Raw genomic sequence first — 19,046 nt, forward strand, 5'->3', positions numbered from 1 at the left:
AGTGCAATGTGGGAATTTGAGAACTGTTGAGGACAAATAATCTGTTCGGAAATCTCTGTCTCCTCCTTTCAGGCTGCACCAGGATAAAAGGGCCCTAGCATGACCCTGTTCATGCCACTTGGACACCTGAGGCATGGAGCAGCGGGAGAGGCAGGTGAGTGAGGTGGCTCTACTTTTCTGGGGGTGAGAATGTCTGGGGATTAGTATCCTTGGTGGAAATGAGAAAATGTAGAGAAGTGGAATGGGGGACATAGAGAGGGAGAGAGGGAGTCAGAGGTAGAGATAGAGAAGAACAAACTTAAAATATAGCCAGTTAATTTCAGCAGATAGAGAAAAAGTGAGTTGATCAAGAGGAATCAGAGTGAACAATCTGTGATACTAGATGGAATGTTAGATTTAAAAGGACAAGTAATAACTACAATTTTTTCCTGATTATTGACTTTGATTATGATTTCTGCCTTTTTAATTGGGCAATGATCATGGGCATTTAAAACCACCAGTGACCCCTTTCCCTCCCCCATGAGAACCCATGATCAGATTATAGACTCTGGAGGGAAGGCATAGATAGAGATGTGGCCCAAGAGAACAGTGGAGAAATGCCTCAGTCAAGTACAGGTATGACAGACCCAAAGATGGGAAAATATGCATGATGCTCTGAAGGTCATTCAGTTCTACCTCCATGAATTAGAATTGCCACATTGGCAGGCATTGTAAAGGTTGACCAGTACTTGGTTGAACCCTTATAGTACTTGGGATTCCAATTCCTGAGCAGGTGCTGTAGCTTAGGACCAATCCAGGGGGTTGGGATATTCCCCCTGCCTCCTTGGATTTGTTTATCTATCATGTTTCTCTCTCTGAACACCTGCTTGAGTCACAGCCCTTGAGGCAAATGAAGAGTGCATTTTTGTCTCCTCAGATTTTCTATTCTACAGAATAAACATCCCAAGTCCATTAACCATTTCTTGATGACACATTTTCTTGATACTGGGCCATTTCTATTGACTTGCCCTGACTTGGACTGTGCACAGGTCCTTTTTAGAGCCCAAGATATCCTCCATTTCGCTGGGTGGGGGGCAGATCAAGAAGATACAGGGCAATTTCTGTGCTAATTCAGATAAAAATACTTTTTTTGTCAGTCCATTATCAGTGGAAGTCCTCTAGGGCTGGTCATCATGTCTGTTAGAAGGGTGGGAAATGTCTTAATCTCTGAGAATTAAGAAGGGATAAGAGGAGACTGATCTTTCCTGTGAGAATTTGAGATTAAGTTTCTCCACTCTTAGTATTCTCCACTATCAGTGGAGAAAAACCATGCCACTGAGGCAGCTAAAGTGCTTGTCTCCTGTTTCTTGCATGCTTTCATCAACCCAAGAAGGATGTACTATCAGCAGCAGTGGTGATGCAAAATCCCATGCCATCCCCCTCCCAAGGTGCCTGAGCCCTGTCCTCTGCCCCCAGCCAGCAGACATGTCCCCCTGTGCAGTTCATCCCATGCCAGCAGGAATATCCAACAAAGCAGAAGTGACAGCTCTGAAGCCATTCTCCCGTAAACCCGGGCATGAAACTGCTGCATCCTTTCTCCACCCACCCCAGATTCCCTTCTTCTAGCAACCATGGGAAATACCACACAGCCTCAGGAGAAACTACCTCTCAAATGACTCAGGGAGAAGGATATCTTCACAGCTACAGGCTTTCCAGGAATTAATCAAATAATTCCTCCCTGCATTAGCCTACAGGGGAAAACAGGAATTAGGAAGTAGTAACATTTCTTAAGGATTCTGCAGGACCTATGCTCATCATTTCTTTTCATCCTGGTGAGGTTGTGACAGACTTTTCAACCAGCTGCTGCCTCCTGTTCTCTGGAAAAACTCATTGGAATGATGAAAGTGTCCTGCCTCAGCTCTCTGCTTCCCTGCATCGGTCCCTGCCCCCAACTTTGTGTGTGGTTTTCAAGAGAAACAATTTTTAGAAATTAAAATGAGAAATCGGTCAAAAATAAATGGAAGCTTCCAAGAATTTTCTCATTTGTCTACCCTCTGCAGTTAGGCCAATTAAGTTTTCGGTTTCATCTTATTTTCACATTACCTCTTAATTACAAGGCAGATGGTTCCCTTGGGACCCCTGACACCCACTTTGGATCCTCCAAAGCCTGTGATGCTGTCTTCTATTTTATCCTGCTCCCTTCAATAGAAACAGCTGCCCAGGAGATCCCTGACTCTGACACTTGTTGATCCTTGGAATGAAGCAGAGATCGTGATTCCCCTGCCTTTATTCTGTATTATGACCCCACAGTGCCCTGTTGCTGCACTCTCTAATCTAGCTCAACTTCTAGGCCCTCCTCTCTTTCCTAAGGAAGTTCCCCCTAAGCAGAGCACTGAGAGTGTGGAGTCAACCATGGGAGCACTGAGCGATAGGTGAGGACATAGGAACTCAAGGGAGGTTGGCCCCTGAGCCTGGGCCTGAATTGTGAGTCTAACCCTGCATGCTGGTTTGTATATATTATGTCCCCCAGAAAAAGCCATATTCTTTAATGCAATCTTGTAGGGGCAGAGGTATTAGTGTTGATTAGGTTGGAACCTTCTGACTGAGTGTTTCCACGGAGATGTGACCCACCCAACTGTGAGTAACACCTTTGGTTAGGGTGTGACCTCTGAGTGAGTATTTCCACAGAGGTGTGGCCCTATCCATTCAACATGGGCCTTGATTAGTTCACTGGAGTCTTATAAAGGGGCTCACAAATAGAAGAACTTCAGAGCTGCAACTTAGAGAGACCTTTTGAAGATGGCCGTTGAAAGCAGACTTTTGCTCCAGAGAAGATAAGAGAGGACAAAACTCCCCAAGAGCAACATACTGAAGAATGCGCAGGAGCTGAGAGAGAATCTGGAACACAATCCAGGAGCAGCAGATGCCAGCCACGTGCCTTCCCAGCTAGACACAGCTTTTCCAGAGGCCGTTGGCCATCGTTTAGTGAAGGTACCCTATTGTTGATGCCTTACCTTGGACACTTTATGGCCTTAAGACTGTAACTCTGTAATCAAATAAACCCCCTTTATAAAAGCCAGTCCATTTCTGGTATTTTGCAGAACAGCAGCATTAGCAAACCGGAACACCCTGCCTGCCCAGGGATGAGCCTGGAGCCAGGCATCTGGGGACTCTGCTTAGAGACAGACACTATGGTGAGTAAGTTCAAGGATCAGAGAAAGTTCTTCTGAGTTTCAAGTTAGGAAATTTCAAAGACTTTTTTCTGTTTCTCACTAGAATTACTTGATGGTTTGTGCAGTGCCCTCTCGAACAAATACCACCAAACATCTTTTGTGTGCCAGGCCACGGACCTCAACCTGGGGATACAAGCAAAGCCACAAATGGTTGTTGTAGCAAGGAGAGGCAGAAGTCTGAAGAAGGAAGTATCTGTCCTCATGAACACGTTGAGTTAGCAGAAGACAACAGTGTTGTTGATGGTGAGGTGGGTCATGGGGCAGCACCTTCAGACCCAGCTCTGTCTGCACACTCTCGGTCTCACTGGAGCAGGGAATAAGACTTGTATGTGCAGTTACAGGGGCAGAAGTAGGTTATTGAGGACATTTAAGGAAACAGATAATTGCCCAGCACTAAAATGAAATTTGCAATCCTCAGAGCTTTCCCCTAGTGCAGTGGGAGCTTCCCAAAGAGTGATCCTTCCTGCTGAGGAAGCTCGAAGAGCGGCTGCTTGATAGATGAAAGCCCATGTTGAGATTCTAACCTGGGTGACACATTAAAGGCCATCTCCTCCTGGGTGTCTTCCAATCCTTCCTGGATCGGGGTCTGTGATCCCATTTTTCATTTGAGGCATTACTTTCATTTCTTCTGTTCTTTTGAGCTACTGTTTTAGTCCATCTTTAATATTCCTGCCTACTCTCCAACCAGCTCCACTGGGAGCCTTGTTGATTTTCTCCAGGAAAGACACCACTCCTGGAAGAAACCTAGATACTCTATCACAAGTTCAAGTATAATATAGGGACTGTACTGGAAGTAGACTAACCTCTGGATTACAGTTAGGATAATTCACTGCCTTTCTTAAGGTCCTCGTGTCTTTTTGCAGTAAACTAATCTCAGAATTAAGTTGCAATGTATTTGTGATTGACACCTCTGCAGCTTTCCAGTACTTGAGGGCTACACTAATTTCTACAATTGCCCAGACCCCAATTTTTTTTTTTTGTTACTTGGTCATGTTTTTCTTTATTGCATTTTCCTCCCTGTCCATTCTCTATGTTGGCCATTCTATGAGACTTCAACCCACTTTTTTTTTTAATTAAGTTCAGTTTTATTGAAATATATTCACATATCATACAATCATCCAAGGTATACAATCAACTGTTCACAGTACGATCATATAGTTATGCATTCATCACCACAATCTATTTCTGAACATTTTCCTTACATCAGAAAGAATCAGAATAAGAATAAAAAATAAAAGTAAAAAAGAACACCCAAACCATCCCCCCATCCACCCTATTTTTCATTTAGTTTTTGTCCCCATTTTTCTATTCATCCATCCATACACTAGATAAAAGGGGTGTGATCCACAAGGTTTCCACAATCACATTGTCACCCCTTGTAATCTACATTATTATACAATTGTCTTTAGGAATCTGGACTACTGGGTTGGAGTTTGATAGTTTCAGGTATTTACTTCTAGCTATTCCAATACATTGAAACCTAAGAGGTGTTATCTATATAGTGCATAAGAATGTCCATCAGAGTGACCTCTCGACTCCACTTGAAATCTCTCAGCCACTGAAACTATTTCATCTTATTCTGTATCCCCCTTTTGGTCAAGAAGATATTCTCAATCCTATGATGCCGGGTCCAGATTCATCCCCAGGAGTCATATCCTGTGTTGCCAGGGAGATTTACACCCCTGGGAGTTGGGTCCCACATAGAGGGGAAGGCAGTGAGTTCACCTGCCGAGATGGCTCAGTTAGAGAGAGAGAGAGGGCCACATCCGAGCAACAAAGAGGTACTCGGGGAGACTCTTAGGCACAATTATATGCAAGTTTAGTCTCTCCTTTGCAGTAACGAGTTTCATAAGGGCAAGTCCCACGATAGAGGGCTTGGCACATCAAACCGCCGGTCCCAATGTTTGTGACAACATCAACACCAGTCCAGGTGAGGAAGTCCAACACTTCTGCACCTTCCCCCAGCTCCTCAGGAGGGCTGTGAATATATTTTTTATTTTCTGCCCAAATTACTCTGGGATGTGTCACTATTTCACTCTAACCTATACTAACCTACCGTATCTCACTTCCTATTCAAAGTTCCATGTAATCGTGATGTTTGAACAAACCAACTGTAGAGTTATACTGTTTATAAAATATAGATCCTGCACCAAATAGACATCTCTTCCCTTGGTCTCACATGGAAGTTGAAGTTTTAAAACACAGTCAGTTTCGACCTTTACCCTTTGGCTTGGTTTGCCCTGGTCTTAACCAGATCTGCTTCATTCATATCACTAATTGAAGCCAGACCCCAATTAAAAAAAAAAACAACTCTTTAATTTAAAAGTGTTTTAAATTTCCAGAAAAGTTGTGAAGATAGTACAGAGAATTCCCATATACTCTACACATAGTTTCACTTTTTGATAACACCTTACATTACTGTGGTACATTTGTCACAACTAAATAAACCAATCTTAGTACATTTTAATTAATTGAAGTCCATGCTTATTTAGATTTCCTTAGTTTTTATCTGAGTTTCTTTTCTTTCCAAGATCCCACCCAGGACACCACATTTCATTTAGTTGTAAAGGTCCTGTAGATTGCAACAGTTTCTCAGACTCTCCTTGTTTTTAACTACCTTGGCAGTTTTGAAGAGTACTGGTCAGGAATTTTGTAGAATGCTTCTCAATTTATGTTAGTCTGATGTTCTTCTCATAATTTGTCAGGGATTATGGGTTTTGGAGAGGAAGACTGCAGAGATAAAGTCTCATGATGTCATGATTCTCATGACATTGTATCAGTGGTACAAATCATCAACATGACTTATCACTGTTGATGTTGATCAGGTTTCTTCATTATAAAGTTACTCTTATTTTCTCCTTTTCGTGCTTTATTCCTTGTAAGGAAGTTACTATGCAAAACCCACACTTAAGGAATGGAGAGTTATACTCTAACTCCTTTACAATAGGGTATCTTCATAATTTATTTGGACTTATTCTGTACAGAAGATTTGTTTCCTCCCCATTTAAAAATGTATTCTATGATGTATTTATGTCACTGTGGACTTATGGATATTTATTTTTTCCTTTGGATTATAATTGAATACTGCTTTATTTATTTTGTGGCTCAGAGTGTTCCAGTTTTGTGTATGGAACTATATGAGTATACTGGAATTGAACAATCAGGTAAATGGATAGCAGATTTTAGAAGCCAGGTGTGAGAAGTTAAAGACAAGCAAGGCAGGGAAGCTGAAAGTTTGGTCCTTGTATTAGCTAGGACCCTGGTCCAGCTGTTGTAACAGAGTCCCCCATGTTCATCAACTTCTCACTGTGCACACCTCTTTCAGAGTCCTTACAGCCCTGTTCCATAAATATTGGCTCAGTTGTTTGTCTTCCCCATTCAACAGCCTGCTTCACATATCTCCAGTTCCTGGAGGAGAGTTTAACAATGATAAAAAAAATACGCTTTCACCAACTATCTGTTGGTTGGATTAATAGAATGAAATAAAGACTGGTTATTGGAAATAGTGATTGAGTAAATTTTACCAAAGTGTTAGCAGAAGGACCGATCAGACTCATTTCCCTCTTGACGAGGCACTAGGCAGGGTCAGGTTCATACTTCAGGTCGTGAGTACGGAGTCCAAAGGTTCAGTGCCACTGAGTCTTGTGGGGCCAATCACCTGCTCAGCACACTGCACCTCCCTGAAGCCTGTGGCTCTATTGCAGCAGTCTTTGCTATTTCTGCCTGTCACATTCTTCCTCAGAAACATGAGGGATCATAAGGGTGCCTTTGGGAGGGAGGTATCTCAGACTTCTGAAGGACGATGTGGAGGATGAGATGGGCCACTTACAATAGTGATGCCACAGCATGCTGGGATTGTGAAGTTTGAAATATTTGCTGCCCAATGTTTTTCCTGTAGTTGATCAAAGGTTCTTCTCAAATTGGATCCCTCAGGAAGCAGCAGAGAAGGGACAGAATCATAAGTTCTCACATACCTTGTTGGATCCTTACTGTACCTCTATCTGTCCCTCTCCTTTTACCATCACTGTGTGTATTTCTCAATATAGGGCTTTTGCCAGACTCTTGCCTCCCCTGTCCCTGTACTATTTCCCCTTTATTTTGTACTCCTAGAGACTGGGGAGGATCCCCAGTAAAAACCAAAATGTATTTCCTCAGTATTTCATAAAGAATAAACGTTTCTGATGGAAGAAATTATCTTTGAGAGTCTGCAAACAAAATGAAATGAAAACTCTCAGCAATAAGGTGTACTTTCACATCCCTCACTCCCGTCTCCTTCCAACAGTGTCTCTGTCATCCTGCACCTAGCTGCTACACCTGCCCCCTAGTGGCCAATGGAAAACTGCTTTCCCTGTGCTTCCCCTATTGAAATATCTGTCCCTGAAAGACCCTGACTGCTGCTTACTCTGCCCAATCACCATCCTCTCTGGGGGTGTACTCTTGGGTCCAGAAGAGGAGAGGCATTCAAAGGAGTGGGAGTGTTTGTCTAGAGCTCAGCTACATCCCCAATGCCTGGTAAAGTGCCTGGCATATGAAAATTGGCAAATAGCTTCTGGCGACCCTTCACTTATTCTTGGCCAAGAAGAGAAAAGGTTAACAGATTCCTGTTTTGGTCATATGACTTGCACAGGAGCAGCCTGAAGAAGCAATGTGTAAGACAGTTTCACATGGAAGAGGTGGGGATCCCATCAAAGATTTGGGAAAAGCTCCAGATGGTGGGAAAGAGATTGAGAACAACTGGGATGGGAAGTGGGAGAAAAATGGAAAGAGAAAATGAATGGAACAAAGAGGAAGATGGAATGTGAGATCTAGGAATTTTGGAGATACTTTATTTAATGTGAGTAAAATTGTAGATCTGGGAACTGTACCCTGAGGTTTCACTAATAGTTTCTGGTAGAACTAGGACTAGAATTCAGTTTTTTTCTGGCTCTCAGCTCATTGTTTCATGTGAAATGCTGTCTTGCTTATGTTTCCTGGTCTGAAGACAAAAATCCACTTCGACCTCAAAGTGGCAGAGAGAGATGTGAGGCAGTTTATTCAGCTAAAGATCTAGCCTGTATCTGTGGCACCATGTTGTTGGTTCTGATCATTTATACGGACTAGAGGAGTAAATGCCACTAGCAGAGTATCAGAACTGGATCACAGTTCCAAGAGCCACCTCCTCCCCTCCTTACTGTGTTGGGACCCCCTCAACAAGAGCATTGACCAGGTCAGTAAACACCCCTATGCTCACTTCCTGGAGCCCCGAGACTTCTATTTGGGAGGTGTCCACTCCCCGGGGAGCCGGCTTACTCCTGCCATGTCACCTGCTCCCCTGGCTCTGTCTGCAGGTGCACCTGACAGTTGTGCCTCCCACTAGCAGGTGAGTGCACTGGACATCCCATGCTGAGCCTGCCTCTGGGTGTCAGAGAAGTCCATTATAACCCAGACCTCCTTCCCCTCCTTTCTGTCTTCATATCACAGCACTTGAACAGAGGTTTTGAGCAGTAAAATTGGTTGGGAAGTTGAAACTAGAAAGTCAAAATTCTTCCCAGTCTCTAGATTGCTCGCTGCTAAAATCCTCACTGATGGCCAAGTGTTCTCCTGCAAAATTTCTCCCTGTATCACATCCCCACCAGGTGAGAAGTCGGGCTCCTTCACCTGTCTCTGAGTCAGTTAGGACAACCTTAGCCATAGTAGAGACTGTCACTACTTACTGTTTCCTCAGAACTAAAGCTGGAATAAAAACAGACCTGTAAAAGTCCTTAGAAGAGGAAATGTCACTGAGAAGATGGAAGAGAGCCTGAGGAGAGGAGCAGAGACTTCAGTGCAGCCTTGGGAGGATTTTAAGGAGAGAGACAGGCGACATGAGAAAGTGTGTGTGTGTGAGACCCACAAAGAGGTCTCTCCCTTCCCCTCCTGCACTTACTGCCCACAGTATAGGCTCCAGCTGCCTTCTCCCCCTTCCACCCCAGCCCTAGATCCTCCTCCCACTTATTGCCTGTGGAAAGACATTAAAAAGAGCAGTTGTGGTGGTTTGAACAACATTTAGGGGCTGCAGAGCCCAAGGTTTGCATGATTGTGGCCAAGTTTGCAATCCAGTGGGGTGTTTTTGGCATTTGTAAGCCCTTTGAGATGACATCATGAAGCCCCATGTCTCTGGGTCTGAGGAAAGCAGTTGCTTACTAATGGGGTGCTTGTGTGTGTTTGTTTGTTTTTCACTGAATTAAACAGAATTTTCAGACTCTTATCTGAATATTATGGCTGGGAAGTGTGGTCCCCAGCACTCAAGGACCACTGTGTATAGAGCGAGTTGCTACAGTGGTGCAGCAGGGACACAGGTTCAGGGCACGACAAAAACTTTCAGCAAATGATCCCTTTATTGTACAGAATGAAGAGCCCAGAAAGGGCAAATCTTGTTACAGACATAGTACAAAAATTCCGAAAGAGCAGGGGAAGAATCCTGTCTCCTGGAATGGCGGAAAATTCTCCTGGTCACGGTTGATAGATGGCAGCTCCACACCTCCCAATCTATGCTATCTGATTTATGTTTTTATCTATCTCTGAGGAGTGGGCCCTGCCGCTGAGAATTCCTGTTCTGATAAGCATCTGGGGCTGCCTGTTCTGGTTTGGGGTTTAAGGTCTGGCAGGGCTTTTTCATAGACTTAACATCTCTCCCAGGTTGTGGAATGATACAGAATAAAGAAGTTGGTGAGGGTAGTGGAAGGGCTGAGGTTGGCTGATTAAAATGTCTGTAATTTCCCTGACACTGTGCTCAAGAAAGCTGTAGTGGATTTGGTGAAGACACCAAAGAGAGGGCAATGCCTTCGTGAGGCAGCACGAGCAGAGGTTTACATTTTCTACTTAGAATGGGCGTGAAAAGTCATCCTTTCCCTCTTGTCAGCCCTGGAACTCTCTCTGGAGAAGGGTAGAAAGAGGGCAGCTTTACTCCATTCACATGGCTGGGAAAAGAATTTGTGAAGATGCTGGGTGGGAGGACAGAAGGCTGCCTCTGGAACCCACAACGGAACCTGAAGGAAGGAGGATTCTGCCTGCAGCATCCCTGGCAGGGATCCCTATTGCAGGATTCCTTCCCCTACCTCCCAGCTAAATCTCCCAACTTGCAATCCTAGAGCACCCATTGCAGTTTGATCAAATTTCTCATGGGACTGGAAGCAATACCAGGGTGCAGGCTGGGTCTCAGTCATAACTATCCTCACCCCTTTCTCAGTGCTTGGGGTGTAGGAGGTGCTCAGGGCTGTTTGATGACTCAAAGACCTGAACATCACTTGACCCCTAATGTCAGAGGTTGAGATGTATGTTGATGTTGATGATATCTTCATTTATTAGCATAAAATCCTTATGTGTGTGTGTGTGTGTGTGTGTGTGTGTGTGTGTGTGTGTGTGTGTGAGAGAGAGAGAGAGAGAGAGAGAGAGAGAGAGAGAGAGAGAATGGATGAATGGAAGGAAGGAAGGAAGGAAGGAGGGAAGGAAGGAAGGAAGGATAGGGTAATGATAAAAAAAAAAATGATACTAAAACCAAGCCCTGAGATCTTTAAAATTGCCTGTTTCCTGGGCATCAGGATTCCTGAAATTTTCCCTTGTGTCTCTCACAGCCATCCCACCTCCACTGATGATTCTACAGATCCTTGAGGAAAGTGTATCTGCATCTAATGCTCTCACACCCTAAAGGAAATCCTCCTATAGTACTGGAACATGTGGTTAATCATCAGGCAGATGTCAAACTTGAGTTTTTAGTGCAATTTGGGAGTTTGACGACTGTTTTCAGGAATGGGTGAGATACCTGAGAACAAGCAATCTTTTGGGAAATCCCAGTTTCCTCCTTGTCAGGCAGCACCAGGATAAAAGGGGTCTGGCATGGCCTTGTTCATGCCACTTGGACCCTGGAGGCGTGGAGCAGCAGGAGAGGCAGGTGAGTGAGGGGCTCTGCTCTTCTGGGGCTGAGGCCCAAAAATGGCCCATGGGACAACTTTTTCTTTTCTTTCTTTCTTTCTTTTGTTTTTGGTAGTGAGGAGAATGTAGAGGAGTAGAGTAGGGGACAAAGAAAGAGAAAGAGAGAGTCAGAGACAGAGATGAGAAAATCCAGAGAACCAGCAGAAAAATAGTTTTAGAAAGAGTTGGTAATTGGGTGGTAGAGAGAGCAGATGAAATGTGAGATGATAGATGAAATGTGAGATCCTGGTTTTCGATGCAATGAAGGTCATAGATGAGTAAAACCAAGATCCAGGCCACACAAGTGTTTGTGATAAAACTGGCACTGGAACTTGCTTTTCATAGTTCCCTTTCCCTTCCTCTTATCTCACTGTCATACGGATTATTTCCTTTGCTAAAGCTTCTTGCCTCTGTCCCAAGCATGGCATGGCATCAGACCCATGATGGAACTGAAGAGCTGAGCTGTGTTCTTCGTACTTGGACAAATAGTTGCTGTGATTTTCTACCAAATATTGTCTTTGGTCTTTATTTCTGACTTAATTTGGCCAGTGACCACAGACACATATGTACCCCTCTGCCAGGTGCACTGTGAGTCAGTCTGGAAGGTGTGGGAGGGAGACGTAGAATAGAGAACGAGAGCAGGGGAAGAGAGAAATGATGTTGACAATTATAGGCACACAGACTTAAAGAAAGGAGAATTTGCATGGCACATTGTAAGTTCCAACACATTAGAATCTTAGTATCAGTCGACCTTAGAAAGTAAATTAATTCTTTTGATTGCAACTTAGCAGGACCTGGGAGTGCAGTCATTGCACAGATGCTCCAGCATTGGGTTAAGAGCGAGAGGGACCTCTTTCCTGACTCCTCTTACTTTCCCCTTTCCCCTGCCCAGTGCTGCCTATCCCCCCTGCATGTCCACAGATCAGCCTTGCTCCCCATGGGGGCAGCCCTGGGTGTGAATGCAGCCTGCAGTACTATCTCCCCAAATCTTTTCTTTTCCAGGATAATCATGCCCAGTCCCTTAACACTTTCTTTCACGGCACAGTATTTTGGTCCCAAGCCATTCCTATTACCCTTCCTCTAACTTGCTCCACAGTGAGCATGGTCTTAGAGGACAGAACCCAGGACAGGCCTCAGTTCTCTGTAAGAGGTTTATTTGTGGGCAGCCACAGGTGAAAATTTTATAATCAACCACAGTCAATATAGGCTGCTCTGAGAATGGTCATTATGGCAGTGAGAAAGATAAGAGTTGAGTCTCTGAGAAATAAGAAGGGGATAAGAAGAGATAGCAGTCATGTCTGGGAGAATTTGGCATATTATCCTCTCTCAACTAAAAGTTCTTGTCTCTTGTAGGCTTTCATCAATCCAGGAAAGGTGTCCTATCAGCAGCAGCATCAATGCCAACTCCCCTGCCAGCCCCCTCCCAAGGTGCCTGAACCTTGTCCTCTAGCCCCCAGCCAGCAGACGTATCCTCCTGTGCAGCGTCCCCTGTGCCAGCAGGAATGCCTGCCAAAGCAGAAGTGACACCTCCGAAGCCATCTTCTCCTAAACCCAGGCAAGGAGCCGCTGCATCTTCCTCCTCCCCGACTCCCTCCTTCCAGTCCCAATGGCACACACACAGCCTCAGAAGAAGCTACCTCTCAGCTGACTCAAAGAGAATGGCACAGTCTCCTGTCACAGGTTTTCCTGCAATTAATCAACTGATTGCTCTCAGTTTCAACCCCCGGCAACCAGCAAGGAATAGAGTGCAGTGTCATGTTATCAAGGCCTTCCCTGGAGAAATATTTATTATATCCTCTGGGGCCAAGACAGCCCAGTTCCAGCTGCTGTCTCCCAACTCCTGCTGCCTCTGTTGGCCTGAGAACACTTGTAGAATGATGGAAGAAGACTCTCCTCCTGCCTTTCTCCAAATGTTTTTGAAATTATGAGAAGCCAGTATTCTTTTAAGTAACTGTCTTAAATAAGTGGAAAATTCTCCAAGTTTCCACCCTTTCTGCACTCTTCAGTTAAGGCAATGAAATCTTCTGACCTCATCTTCAGTCCAAAGACAGCTGACAGCATCTCTGTCACCGAGCCTGGGCACTCCCAACTCTGTGATGCTGTTACTTCCTTCTCACTACTTTCAATAAATTCAGTTGTACCTGTGAGAGGCTGACTCTGCCCATTGCTTGTGCTGGGAGGTGAAGGGAAGAGTGTCACAGATGGGGAAAGGAGGGGTCTGGGCAGGGAAGCAGAGACTGGGAGGGTGTGGGTGCATGGAAGGGTCACCAGGGGCAGTCATGGGGCCACAGCAAGGAGATGCAGGGGTTTCGCCCAATCTGGGTGATTTTCCCACCTGTACTCTCAGTCTAGGCCTCACAGTGCCCTGCAGCCTTCCGCACTGACAGCCCGGGTGACTTTCCTCCTCTCCTCGGGAGAGATGCACCAAGCAGTGCAGGGAGGTAGTGTGGACACTCAAGGGGCCAGTGTCAGGGACGCCGCTGAGCTGAGAAGAAGTGCAGCTTCCAGGGCTCCAGGGATGCTGGGCTTTGGGGTTGGGGCCTGAACTGTGAGGCTTACCCAGCCAAGCCTCTGTGGTCCCTGGGCCAGAAATAGACTAACATGCTGGAGGTCCAAGGCTCTGGGGAAGTTCTTCTGGGGTTTCCGAGGAGAAATATGAGACCTGCACTCTCTTAATTCATAGCTGGACTTGTGTATTATAAATGGATTTATTTCTATTCTCTAAAATTACTGGAAAAGCAGTAAACATTTACTGATGACCTACTATGTGGCTGGCGCCGAGCCTCCCTTGTGGATGCAGTGAACAGGCCACGTGGCTTGCTGATGTGCAGAGAGGGCAGACAGGCAGGGCTGTCACAGAGCAGTCAGTCGAGGCCTGGAGTCGAGAAGCAGAGAGTGGGAAAAGACACATGGAAGAAGTGCACCTGATACCAGGGGACACCCACGGGCATCTTCCCAGAACTCGGTCCCCACGGTGAATATCGGCTGCCAAATAAACACATCCCTGGTTTACTTAATTCAACCATCATTCAATTCTATTCACCCTTCTTTGCTCTTTGAGACATTAAAACAGTTGCTAAAACATGGATCCTTGTAACTTTAGGGCTCTACTCTCCGTCCTAACATACTTGTCTGACTAGCAGGAGACAGTGAGGGAGATGGAGGTGGTGGGGTAGGTGGAAATCAAGTTTGGCCCAGCCTGTCTGCACAGCTCTGAGGCACAGCCACTTGCAGGGAACATGTCATTATACATGGTTCCTGGAGCAGAATTTGTTGTGTGGGGAAGAAGGCTGATAATTGCCCAGTGCCATAAAGAGATTTCCAGTGCTTATAGTATACCCCAGTGCTGGGGATCCTCCCCGAAGCGTGAGCTCCTGGCTCAGGAAACATTCAGACAGCAGTTTTCTGACAGGTGAAAGCTGTTGTCCAAGAGATTCTAATCTGGTGACACATTAGATTCCATTGCCTCTTGGGTTCTTCCAGTTCTTTTTCTGATGGCTGTGAACTCAGCTCAGAACTGAGGCATGACGTCAACTTCTTCAGCTCTTTGGAATCCCTTTTCCAGTCTGCCTATACCAGTCCAAGCTACTCTTCAACCTGCTATCCCGGGATCCGGGAGCTGTATCAAGTTGCTACAATTTATGGAATTGACCACAATTTGTATAATGACTTCAAGATGTCTCACTGCCAGTTTCCAAGAGCCCCATGTGGTGGCCTGTTCTAATCTGGGGATTCAATGGAGACAATGAGGATCATTATCCCACGCCTTTCAGGTGTTTGAAAGCTGACCACTATCGATAGTCCCCCCCCAGGGGGACTTCACAGGGGGGCAGCTGTCACCCTGTGGGATAATGACGAAAGTCCATGTTGTCCACAAGATGTTCCTATTTTAGCTGCACCCTGCCTCAATCTTCAGCTGCCCATCAGTGTCCCCATGTCTTCTAAGGACTTCCCACTAAGGACCTGCTTGCTTGCCCAGATCCCTCCTTCCCCAGGCCCAGCAAGAGAGCAGAGTCAGGAGAGCTCAAAGACGTGGCTTTTATTGGCAGGAGCAGAAAGGAAGGAACCTCCTCTTAGAGTGTCCAGAACAGGTTCGGGAGGGGGGTCAGTGGTCTTAGGAGGAGGGGGGCATCAACAGGAAATACAAAATTGCCTTGATTGAGGGGTGTGGTATTAGGAAGTGAGGAAATTCTGAACAATTTTCCATTATTTAAAGCAGTTCTTCTGTTTTGAAATTTCAGTCATCCTTATTACTGAAGACCCTCAAAAATGTTGAAACCTTGGGATGCAGAGAGCTAAGAAAAGAACACTTTCTTTGAGCCCATCTTCTTCCGTTGGCAGGGGCAGCACCCATGTTGGAGGCAGCGGGAAGCAGGCCGGGCCCTGACCACAGCAGGGTCAAAACGAACGATGGAGTTATGTCTGGGGTGCAGGAAAGATGCTTAAAATATAGCCCACGTGTCCAGTCCTTGCTGAGGGAGGAGCTGAGAGGATGCTGCTGCTGGACGGCTGTGAAATTGGTGGCCTGTAAAGTCACTTTTCTCCTTGAATAGATGAAAGGTAACTTCTGTTCTCTGGTGGTGCTGGAAGAAAGAGACCTGAGAGGGTTCAGAGGGCAGAGTTTGGGGGTGGGGGAAGTGGACTTCGGAGGAGCCGTTTTTCCTTTGGCAGTTAGTATTCCTGCTGGCACGGGAGTGGAGTGGGGGGAGCACCTCTGCCTGCTGGGGCAGGGCTCAGGGACCTGGGGAGGGACTGGCATGGCAGGGCATTGTATGGTTGCTGCTGCTGCTAGGACACCTTTCCTGGATTGATGATAACTTAAGGAAACAGGAGATAAACTTTTAAGTTGTAATAAGCAACAACATCAGCGGAGGAACTGAATCCCGTGTTTTCTCAGGAGAGAAGTGTCCTCTTCTCCATCCACTTCCTCATTCACTGCCGTGAACTCCAGTCCCACAACAGTCTCCAAGGGGCAAGACTCTCAACCAAGGGGATCTCTCGGGCCTACTCTAAGATGCATTGTCCACCTCTACCCAACCTCAGAGGGTTGTTCAATCCTTGCTCTTCCTGGGGGAGGAGCTGAGAGGACACTGGTGATGAACTGCAGTGAAATTGGTGGCCTGTGAAATTACTTTTTCTCCTTGAATAGATGAAAGGTAACTTCTGGGCTATGTCTGGGTTCTGCAGTGACTCTGAGAAAAAAGTTTGGGGAAGTGCAGAGAAGCAGTGCCTGTTAAGAAATGAAAAAACGTAGTAGATATTTTTGGTCAGAGGAAGAGAAGGTTTGAGGGGGCAAAAGACTGTCTAAACATAGTTCACGGCTGTCCCTGCTGAAAACATACTCCCAAATATTCCAGAGTGTGGGAACAGGGTGAGCCCGAGGCAGTTGGAGGAATCAAGGAAAAAGGCCCTGGAACCTCACTGTTACCTCAATTTATCAACACTTCCCAAGTTCATGCGCTTTCTGGCTCAGTAAATGTTCCATTAAGGGCCAACTCATCTTTTAATGGCCCATTGATGGAGAATATTTAATTTGGTGGGAGGCAGGACTAGATGACTTTCAGGGTATAGTGCCAAATTTCTTCTTTTGATCTGTGCCAATTATAAAGCTAATTTGCCCTTTCCGGTATCGTATTTGCTACTTCTCTTCATCTACACTATCTCTGGTCACCTTAAAATCTGACCCCTTTCTTCACTGAGTTATTAGTTGCCAGTTTGCATTGACCATGTAAAGAATCAAAATTGAGCATTAAAAATGACAGTCACTAAAATTCCAGGTTTTTGTTACCTCAGAGCACAATTGTGTTCAAATCCTCAGCTGATGCCCTATCAAACTCATTGTGACTTTAACGAGGGGTAAAACAAAAGACATAATCAAGATGATGTGGAAGGAGGAACAAAGCACAGGGATCCAAGGTGGTTAAGTTCTAGCCCAGGTCTAACAGACCCAAGTCTGTGATCTGGGTCTTTGGATCCTCATTTATAACTTTCATCTCATTGACTGGAGCAGGGTCCAGGCAGTGTGTCAAAGAATTCTGGGACCTGCGAGTGTTCACAGACCAGCAAGATATTGTTGCTCTAAGCCCATGGGTTGGGGCTCCAACAAGTCAGCTGCAGAATCATGCAGAAAATACAGAGTTTCTGTATACTCCCCTCATACACAAAGTTTTCCCTGTTATTAGGACTTTGCATTAGTGTGGTATGTTAGTTACAGTTGATGAAACAAACAGGCATACCTCAGAGATATTGTGGGTTTGGTTCCAGTCTACTGTGATAAAGTGAGTATTGCAATATTGTGAGTCCCACAAATTTTTTGGTTTCGCAATGCATATAGAAGTTATCTTTCCTCTATACTGTAGTCTATTAAGTGTGTGTTTTCATTTCCTAGGTTTACCCAAGCAAATGCCATGAAATGGGTTGGCTTTAAACAAGGGGGATTTATTAGATTTTGAAGCCATGAAAATGTCCAAATCAAGGCATCATCAAGGCAATGCTTTCTTCCTGATGACGGGATGCCAGTGATCCTTGGCTCCTCTGCTGCATGGCAAGGCATATGGTGGCATCTGCTGCTCTCTCCTTTCTCTTCTGAGTTGTGTTGATTTCAGCTTCTTGCTTCTGTGGCTTTTTCTCTTTCTCTTTGTCTCTTTGTCTCTCTCTGTTGCCTCTCTCTCTCTCTCTCTCTTTTCATTCAGTTTATAAAGGACTCTAGTAATAGGATTATGATACATTCTGAATGACGTGGGTCACATCGTAACTGAAGTAGCCTCATCAAAAGGTCCTACTTACAAAAGGTTTACACACATAGGAATGGATTAGATTTAAGAACACGTTTTCCTAGGGTACCTACAGCTTCAAACTACCACACTCCCCCCTCTCTACCGACAAATTGATACATTCTTTCTGTATGCAAAATACATTCATTCCATCATGATATCCAAAATCCATAAGTCATTTCAGTAGCAATATACTAAGTACAAAGTCTCATCAAAATCAGTTATCTGTGTGATCTGTCCTGGGGCACAATTCCTCTCAGTCTGTGAACCTGTGAAACCTAGAGCACAAGTTATCTGCTTCCAATTTACACTGTCTCCCCATAGGGTGAAACTGAAAGGAAAACAGGGGCCATGGGGTCCCAAACAATTCTGAAACCCTGCACGGCATGCACCATTCGATTTCAGCTTCTTGCTTCTGTGGAACAGATGTGCTGTCATCCAGGCTTTGTTGTTCCATTTAGAGAGGACAGGCAGAATCAATTTAGCATAATTCTTATGGACCCTGAGATTTTTGGAGCATTGGCTTCAATTTAAAGTCACCAGCTGCATTAGTACATACAAGAGAGTCAGCTTGTCCTTTGAAGCTTTGAAGTAAAGCATTGACTTTTCCTCTTTAGCTAGGAAAGTCCTAGATGGCATCTTCTTCCAACATAAGGCTGTTTCATCTACATTGAAAATCTGTTGTTTAGTGTAGCCGTCTTCATCAGTTATCTTAGCTAGATCTTCTGGATAACTTGCTGCAGCTTCTGTATCAGGACTTGCTGCCTCCCCTTGCACTTTAATGTTATGGAGATGGCTTCTTTCCTTAAAGCTCATTAACCAATCTTTGCTAGCTTCTAACTTTTTCTGTGACTTCCTCACCTCTCCCAGCCTTCCTATAATTGAAAAGAGTCATTGCCTTGCTCTGGATTAGGCTTTGGCTTAAGGGGATGTTGTGGCTGTTTTGATTTTTTATTCATACCACTAAAACTTCTCCATACCAGCTTTTAGGCTGTTTTGCTTTCTTATCATTCATGTGTTTACTGGAGTAGAACTTTATACTTTCCTTCAAGAACTTTTCCTTTGCATTCACAGCTCGGCCAGCTGTTTGGTGCAAGAGACCTAGATTTTACCCTTTCTCAGCTTTTGACAT

General features: G+C 45.0%; 1 protein-coding gene across 5 annotated transcripts in view; it reads left to right on the plus strand.

Annotated features, from left to right (window-relative positions):
• The window catches only part of LOC119526654 (small proline-rich protein 2E-like), a 215,214-nt gene that overhangs the window by 94,681 nt on the left and 101,487 nt on the right, over nt 1-19,046 (plus strand). For 2 of the 5 annotated variants that reach the window (XR_005215232.1, XR_005215229.1), the window contains exons 2-3: nt 73-154; nt 12,495-13,288. Coding sequence is in view for 1 of the 5 variants with exons in the window: in XM_037825953.1 (XP_037681881.1) it covers nt 134-154 (21 nt within the window). In the remaining 4 variants the exon portion in view is untranslated. Of the gene's footprint in view, nt 1-72; nt 155-1,816; nt 2,003-12,494; nt 13,289-19,046 lie in introns of those variants that run through there. The other 3 variants (XR_005215231.1, XR_005215230.1, XM_037825953.1) reach the window with 3 other exon arrangements.

The sequence above is a fragment of the Choloepus didactylus genome, chromosome 2 (assembly GCF_015220235.1).
Source record: "Choloepus didactylus isolate mChoDid1 chromosome 2, mChoDid1.pri, whole genome shotgun sequence".
Classification (NCBI taxonomy): domain Eukaryota; kingdom Metazoa; phylum Chordata; class Mammalia; order Pilosa; family Megalonychidae; genus Choloepus; species Choloepus didactylus.